General features: G+C 51.3%; 1 protein-coding gene across 1 annotated transcript; it reads right to left on the reverse strand.

Moving 5' to 3' along the window:
* Positions 1-6721: 6721 nt before the first annotated feature.
* Positions 6722-7567, reverse strand: LOC130020345 (uncharacterized). Its single transcript, XM_056110954.1, has one exon. The coding sequence runs from the start codon at positions 7448-7450 to the stop codon at positions 6758-6760; it is 693 nt and encodes a 230-aa protein (XP_055966929.1). The 5' UTR covers positions 7451-7567; the 3' UTR covers positions 6722-6757.
* Positions 7568-8747: the final 1180 nt, after the last annotated feature.

Here is an 8747-nt window from a genome sequence, read left to right on the forward strand (position 1 = left end):
TGAACCCGGGTCAGCCATGTGCACGGCAAATTTTCTACCTGCTTTACTATTGCTTGGGTCCCATACCTATTTTTATTTTATTTATTCTCCCCCTCACCTCTGTCAAAGCAGTTGGTGTGATGGTGAAGGGATTGCATCCATGCTGGTTGGGAACTGTCGTACTCCTCCAGATGAGGAATTTGCTCGTATGCTCACAGGGGACACATATTAGAGATGCTGGGTCTTGGCACTCCCATATCATTCTGTTGTCGTGCTTTCTGGGTTGCACACCTGAGTACCCCAGGACCCCCCTCAGAAAGCACAACATATGTCCTCCAGAGGGGCTTGCGCACACACACACACACACACACACACACACACACACACACACACACACCAGCTGCAATGCTACCGGAAGTAACCTGCAACACAGGGACACAAGCAGCAGAGCTGACAGGCACAGTACGGAAGGTGACAGCCTTATGCTTGTCTGGCAGGTGCTTTAGCTGCTGATCTATGAGTATTATAAAAAAAATAAATTCGTGTTTTAGAGCTTTTAGTTTACTTTTTTAATACAGTAAATATCGACAGAAACACACTCCCCCCAACCGTATAGGAAACCTTGGGGGGAGTCCTCAATAACTTTAATATGATTTCCCACCAAAAAAGATTTGAAAACCATTGCTCCAGCGAAATGGAGCCATCATTTATGATTTCTTTTCAATGAGTGTCTCGGTTTATTGTCCAAGACTCTCTTTTACCGGAATATCTTCCCAGTCACAGAAGCCCGCGGCCCCTCGCCTCGTCGCCTCGTCTGCCCACCTCATTGCCGGTTTCAACCTCCCCACCAGCCCAGACAAAGAGGCCCCTTCACCTCTGCAGAGCAGCCTCCGGGCGCTCTTGTACTGAAGACTTTGTTTACACCAAGCACAGTCATAATTGCTTTACCTGGATTGCCTCTTTTTCTGACTTAGACTGAGACCAGGGCAGGAAGGGCCAGGGCGGGGTGCGGTACTCCAACAGTCAGTCCCATCAAGAGTTTGGAAGCCAAACTCTTGGGAGGGTCTCACAAACCCTCAGCCAAACTGCTCTTTGATATCCGTAGTCTCCCTAAACTATCAGTGGCGCTGCACCTTAGCATGCGCTTGTGAATCACAACCCTAAACTTCCCAGAAGACGGGTCCTGAGGAGATGCAGTGCTTGACAGCATCCTGGGTGTGACTATCCCATAGTGGCCAGTTTCAAACTATACTGGGATGTCACTGACTAGGCAGTTGGCAGTTGGCAGGCACACCGGTGACAGGACATCTGCCCTCTGCAGATACAATAAATGCAAAAGCACTTGAGAGCAGGGAACAGAAAGGGAGCTGAAAGGTTGTCGAACGTGCTCTGCATGCACGAGATCCTGATTTGATTCCTGGTGCCGCCTGCACCCCGCCCCCCAGGAGTGACCCTTGAGCACTGAGCTGGGAGTAGCCCCTGAAAACTGCTGGGTGTTGTCCTCAAACACACACACACACACACACACGCATACAGATGCATATCACAAAAAAGCTTGAAAGCGTCAGTCACAGTCAAGTATAGTGAAATAAGCGGGAACCATGGTGATGGATTTTGAGCATTTTGTGCTTGGTGTAACTGTAATTGCACACAATCTACTTAATTGTGGCTTTATGTAATCTGATTTTGTCGTGTTTAACAACCAGCTCACAGAATTCCTCGATAATGAACAATGGGCTCTTGTACCTCAGAAATTAATGGCTCCACATTTGAACATTTCCAGACACCCGGGCTCTCCCCAAACCTGCTTTGCTGTCTCTGCAGGGTGGGGCTGAGGAATCTGTATTTTCACCAAGTTCCTCAGATGCTGTCGTCGTCCCACACAGAGGCCCTTGTTGATTTTTCCTTCAAGGAGTGAGTCTGGTCAACTCTTATCATACAAGAAGATTAATACTGAGTCAAACCGAAGAGTTTCTACTCTCCAGGGGCTGCCGTTCAAGTGGAGGGGATGGGACCCACGTGAGCTTCCAGAGAGCCAGAGGGACCAGAGAAGAGCACTCACAGAGGTGAAGAGAAGCACCGAGAGAAGAAGGGAGGCAGGAGTGAGTCGGGAGAGCCTGGGCTGGTAGCTAAGGTCCCAGGGTCCTGCTCTTTGCCTGTGCACCTTCCACCAGCCCTACCCTCGCCCTTCCTGCAAACCTGGGACTTCCTCCGGCTGTGTTCAAAAAACCTGCCCAAATGCCCACTCTGCTGCATGGCAGAGTCTGCTTCCTCCAGCAGCACCTTCCCCCGTGACACACATCATGAACGTTTGTGATGAGGCAAAAGCTCAAGAAGCTCAGGCTCCGTTTGAACCAGCCGCAACTCCAGGTTTAGGAAGGAGAAATGCTGGGAGCGAGGGCTTTGCTGTCAGAGAGACTGGAGTCTGTGTCTCACTCTCTGTGGACAAAGCTGATTTATTCCCTTCCACTCACCTCCTCTGGAGGTCCCTCTGCTAGTCCGTGCTGCAGTGGAGAGGCTCACCAATAGTCACATCGGGGTGCCATGTCAGTCAGCGTTCTGGCCGTGTTATGTAAAAAATACCCCTGCCCTCTTCATCCTTTTGCTCTATGCTGTTCTACTTCCTAATATGCACCACTGTCTAATATTTATGTATTTGTTCATGAATTGTCTCCTCTCCCTAGCATGCACATATTAGACTGTATGTTTATGATGACAAGGGCTCTCCCTGGCATTCATCTACCCATAGCATCTAAAATAGTCCCCGCGACCCACCAGCTCTCCTGAAGAGTGAAGCATTATGTTGATTCATGTTGGTAAATTTGCTCGAGCGGGTCCCGTAATGTCTCCATTGTGAGACTTCTTGTTACTGTGTTTGGCATATTGAATACTCTGGGGGGCTGGAGTGATAGCACAGCAGTAGGGCTTTTGCCTTGCGTGCAGCCAGCCTGGCCGAGCCAGGTTCGATTCCTCTGCCCCTCTCGGACAGCCTGGCAAGCTATCGAGAGTATTCAATATGCCAAACACAGTAACAAGAAGTCTCATAATGGAGACGTTACTGGGCCTGCTCGAGCAAATCGATGTTAGTAAATGGACAGGTGGCTAATTGGAGGATGGATACATAGAGAGATTGATATATTTTTGTACCAGTAGACATATAGGTGCATGTGTAGACAGCGTCATACATTTTGGTGGTTTGCTAGTAACTTTATGCTTTGACTAGGAGAGGAAGAAGAGTCAGCACATTGTAATGGTTAAGAACTTCTTAACAGGACAACTGGATTCAAATACTGGCCTTGCCACTCACTGCCTTTATGAGTGGCAAAGTTAGTATTTAATCAGCATTGCCATCTGCATAATGTACAGCAGTATTCATTTCACTCCATAGCTGAGTGAAGATGAAATGAAATGGCATAGAGCAATGACATGTAAAAAAGATTCTCAATAAATGTGTGTTCTAACATGACGCAGAAATATTAGCTGTAGTTCAAGGCGTATTTGCTATCATTTCAAATGATTCGTGTTCTTTTCTAAGCTTTACTTGAAACGCTGAGAACATGTCCTTTCCTTTTCAAAGAGATAGTATTGGTCACCTAGTAATCCCTTTGCTCAGCTTCAAGAAACCACAGTGAATAAATACATTTTCAAGGAGAATTCCCTAGAAAACATACATGACAGAATATTTTCTTTTAGAAATAGTTACTCCATTTTACATAAGAACTACTTAAAAAAAGAACAGAATGCACAAACGGCAATATGGTAGAATCACTTAAGTATTTAAAAAAATGATTAAGAGTAATTGTTTAAAAGGGAAGAGTGAAATTTTTATAAAACAAAAACATTTAAAAGGAGCCACTGAATAGATTTTCTAAACTCAAAACTGTGTACCAGTGAAATAAAGATTCAATTCCTTCTCCACAGTGCACCTCTTCCCCCAAAATTAAGCTACAAAAGTAGAAAATACATATATATTTTTATTAAGAATTATTTTTCAATAAGAATTTTTATAGGACCAAGACCACCAGCTGAAAAGCCTCCTCACTCCCCTCAAAATGAAAAAGGAAAAAGAAAAACAGAAACAGAAAAAAACCAACAAGAAATGTCTCAATGACTATTTTATGGGGGCAAGACCATCAACTTAAAGGTCTCCTCACTGCCCTCAAACTGGAAAAGAAAAAAAAATAAGCAAATACTTCAAAGCCAGGACATGTGCATTTTTGTTCATGTTTCAAATGTGCTCAAATATATAATCTCTGTATCCAAAGTATTTTATATTCAAATATAAATTTTTAAAAATTCATGTTTTAGTTTCTCATGTTTCAAATTTTCTTTTCCTCCCTTACCTTCCACCCTGTCCCCCATTCCCTATGGTCAGTATTTCTTTGAGGAAGACTTTTGAGGAGGAGATCTTCCTGTCCCCTCCAAAACAGCAGCTGAGGGAGTGTCAGCTTCACAAATGTCAGGATTTCTTCTCCGTGTCAGCTCAGCAAAGCAGATGGATGGGTATAGCAAGGACCCCTTTCTCCATGGCTCTCTTTGCAAATCTGTATTGCAAGGACCCCTTTCTCCATGCCCCCCCCCCCCCCCGCAGATCTGTAAGGACCACTTTCTGCATACCCCCTCACAGATCTGTATTGCAAAACCCCCTTTCTCCATGCTCCCCGCATAGATTTGTACTATAAGGACCCCTTTTTCCACATCCCCCTCCCAGATCTGTAAAGACCCCTTTCTCCATGTCCCCCCACAGATCTGTATTGTAAGGACCCCTTTCTCCACACCCCCCTCACAGATCTGTATTGTAAGGACCCCTTTCTCCACACCCCCCTCACAGATCTGTATTGCAAGACCCCCTTTCTCCACACCCCCCTCACAGATCTGTATTGCAAGACCCCCTTTCTCCACACCCCCCTCACAGATCTGTATTGCAAGACCCCCTTTCTCCACACCCCCCACACAGATCTGTATTGCAAGACCCCCTTTCTCCACACACCCCTCACAGATCTGTATTGCAAGACCCCTTTCTCCACACCCCCTCACAGATCTGTATTGCAAGACCCCTTTCTCCACACCCCCCTCACAGATCTGTATTGCAAGACCCCTTTCTCCACACCCCCTCACAGATCTGTATTGCAAGACCCCCTTTCTCCACACTCCCCTACAGATCTGTATTGCAAGACCCCTTTCTCCACGCCCCCCTCACAGATTTGTATTGAAAGACCCCTTTCTCCACACCCCCCTCACAGATCTGCATTGCAAGACCCCTTTCTCCATGCCCCCCCACAGAGCTGTATTGCAAGACCCCTTTCTCCACACCCCCCTCACAGATCTGTATTGCAAGACCCCTTTCTCCACGCCCCCCCACAGATCTGTATTGTGAGGACCCCTTTCTCCAGGCCCCCTCACCACAGATCTGTACGAACCCCTTCCTCCATGTCCCCATTACAGATCTGTATTGCACGGACCCTTTTCTTTGCAACCCCTCCCCTTACAGATCATTATTGCAAGGCCCCCTTTCTCCACGCCCCCCCCAAGAAGATCTGTACATTAAGGCCCCTTCTCACCCCCCCATTATGGATCTCATAGCAGGGACCCCTTTACTTTATCCTCCCATCCCACCTTTATATATTGCCAGGATCCCTTTTTCCTTCCCCTCCACCCCCCATGTCAATCTGTCTCCTTTCCCCTCCTGTCCGACCCTGATGAGGGAGTACAGCAGGGACCCCTTTACCTCCCCCCTTTACAAATCTGTATTCCCCCCTCCCACCTTTATTCCCCCCTCCCACCTTTATGTCCTGTGAGGACCCCTTTCTCCTTGGGTCCCACTCTTCTGTGTGTGTATTGCAAGGACCCCATTATCCCCCCCCTCCTCCCCCCACTTATCCATCTGTGTCGCAGGAACCTTTTGTCCTCCTCGCTTAAGGATCTGTTTTATCCCCCCTCCCACCCTTATGTGCCACAAGGACCCCTTTATCCTCCCCCATTATAATTCTATATTGCGAAGACCCTACCCCTCCCGCCCCACCCTGGTGGGTGTGTATTGAAAGGACCCCTTTTCCTCCCCACTTATGAATTTGTGTTATAAGGACCCCCTAACTCCTCCCTCACCCCCCACCATTGCCTAATTTCCAGAGGTCAGGGCTATTCACGTGTGAAATTCTTCTTAGAACCTTTCACCAGATGTGGTTGACATTATATTCTAATGAGTAATATTTTTTTAATTTTTTCTGGGGCTGACGAGAAAAATTATTACAACTGATTGCATGCAGGAAAAGCTTTATTAAATTTTAGGAGCGTCACATTATTTTTTTGTAATGAACACAGTGATTTTCACTTTTCACACTTTCCCGTCCCATCTCCAGTACTCCGTACAAGATTTTTTCCCCCCCTGACAATCATTGGTCAGCGCTTTGGTTACAAAGACACATTTCTTAGCATACAGGTGATTTCCCGAACATTTGAACACAGCAAGTCACAAGAAGGGAAAATGCCATTTGTCAGTTCTTTCTGGCACCTTCTCTAAGAGTCCATTCGAGCCACTTTCTTGAAACGCATCCCGCTCCGTTTCCCCCCCGCCTCTCTGAGTCTCAATTTCGAATCTGATGGATCCCGTCTCGCCAGGGGACAAAGTTCTTAGCTAACTGGGGAGGGGGACATTTCTGCCCATCTAACGGCTACAGTCCAAACCATCACTCGTGTCCATCACTAGTGTGACAGGGGCGGGGTGGGGGTGATCAGTGGGGGGCGCGCGTTGCGCTCATCAGCTGCGGGGGAGGCCCCATCACTCGGGGCGGCCCCGGGGACCGGCCTTGCCGTCGTCGTGGCCATCTCCCTTGGGGTCGCGGGGGCAGTGGGCTTTCTCGGGTGACTCAGCAGCAGCTCGGCCCTCGGCGCCGGGGCGCTGCCCCAGATTCTGGGGGCGCTCGCGGGCCCGAGCGGACTCCTCTCCAGCGGCGCGGGGTCCGTGCGCTCCCTCGCGGTCAGCAGCGGCGGTGGCGGTGGCGGTGGCGGTGGCGGCGGTGGCGGTGGCGGGTCCCTGGAGCAGCAGCACGGCGTAGCGGTGGCACAGGTTGTGGCTCTGGATCTCTCGGATCAGGTCGCAGATGGACTTCATGTCCTCCATGGTGGGCTTCTTGTTGGGCGCGTAGACCAGGATGATCACCGGGGACCGGGACAGCGGGAAGCTGAATCGGTGGCCGCCCAGGAAGCAGCGGATGCCGCCCTGGCCGCTGGCCCGCTCGGGGTTGCGCGCGAAGGCGTCCACCAGGCGGTAGATGGCCTCCAGGCTGGGCAGGCGGGAGCCGTGGAAGTTGTCTCGGATCCACTTCTTCACCAGCGCCATGCGGCTGCAGCCGCCGGAGCCCAGCACGGCCACTCGGCAACTTTTGCCGGGGGCGCCCGGCAGGAAGACGCGCAGGACCAGCAGGACGGGCAGCGGGCGGTGGTCCTTGATGCCGAAGAAGCAGTTGCCCATGGTGGCGGGCGGCGGAGCGGCTCGGGCGAACGGCGGCCGAAGTTCTCCTGGAGAGGGAGAGCGAGCCTCGCTGCGAGAGGAGGGCGCTCTGAGCCGGACCCCGCCAGCCGGCCTCTATTTGAGCACCCACTCCGGGGGCCAGGGGTCCGCCCTGCGACGCAAATGATGACGAACATGCAAAGAACCGCTCCGGGGCACAGTTGGGAGGGGGACAGGCGGGGGGGGACGGGTGTGGGTGGCGAGGGTGGGGGGGAGGCGGGAGACAGACACGGGCGGGGTGGAGTGGGTCAGTGCGCGCTGATGGGGCTGCGGCAGAAAGAGAGAGAGAGTGTGCATGAGAGAGAGACAGAGAGAGAGAGAGAGAGAGAGAGGAGAGCAAGCGGCCCCAGCGGTCTGCAAGCGCAGCCACGGGAGTTTGGGGGCTCAGAGATGCAGCTTTGGCAAGGAGCGCCTGCTGTTGAGCGGGGGTACACAGGGGTCGGTCCTGGTGGTCCAAGTTCGGGCAGAGGGTCATCTTAGCACAGAGGGTCGCTAAAGCCACCGAATCAAAAGCTGGAGGTATGCAGTCTGCCAACCCACCCCCCCCCCACACACACACACATATACACGCGCGCGGGCGCGTGTGGATCCACAGGCAAGCGCGCGCACACACACACACACTTCTGGCACGGCTCAGTGGGAGAGTGCGTGTCTCACATGTATGCGGACTTGGGTTCAACTGTGCTGCAAAACACACACACAGGTGTGCGCGTGTACACACACACACACACACACACACACACACACACTATGTTACTAAACCTTTCGGTCCTAAAATAAGCCCTTAGTCGCTCACTCTCTTTCCGTATTAGAAATGGTCAGAGTCTAGTGGACAGCTGGACAGCGAGCAGCCAGCACTGCGGCTGACGACGGTCACACAAATCTAATCCCGCAGAGAGACCCCCTGATCCCCCCACCCCCGTGTCCCCGGGAGGTCCAGGGAGCAGTTCCGGTTTCACCCACACACCTCCCCAACCCTACAGGTTTCAGCCCAGGCTGGCTTTCAAATTCCAGACTCGCAGCACGCACTCCGCCTGGCTGCAGGAAAAACACAACTTTTTTGACGGCTCTCCAAAGCAGGACCCCAGTTCACTCCCCCCTAGCGGGAACCCGGGCAGCATTGCACCGGGAGCCAGACATGGGGCGTGGGTAGCGCCCCCAGACCACACCAGACCCGCAAAGCCTGGCGGTGCCCGGCTGGAGCAAAGCCGCGACAAGCCTGAGAGTAAGAAGCTTGGGGCAGGGAGGTGCTGTCCAG

The sequence above is a fragment of the Sorex fumeus genome, unplaced genomic scaffold (genome assembly GCF_029834395.1).
Source record: "Sorex fumeus unplaced genomic scaffold, SorFum_2.1 ptg000011l, whole genome shotgun sequence".
Classification (NCBI taxonomy): domain Eukaryota; kingdom Metazoa; phylum Chordata; class Mammalia; order Eulipotyphla; family Soricidae; genus Sorex; species Sorex fumeus.

Excerpts from the sequence above, each read along its gene's own strand:
- LOC130020345 (XM_056110954.1), bottom strand. The coding sequence starts at position 7,450 with ATGGGCAACTGCTTCTTCGGCATCAAGGACCACCGCCCGCTGCCCGTC.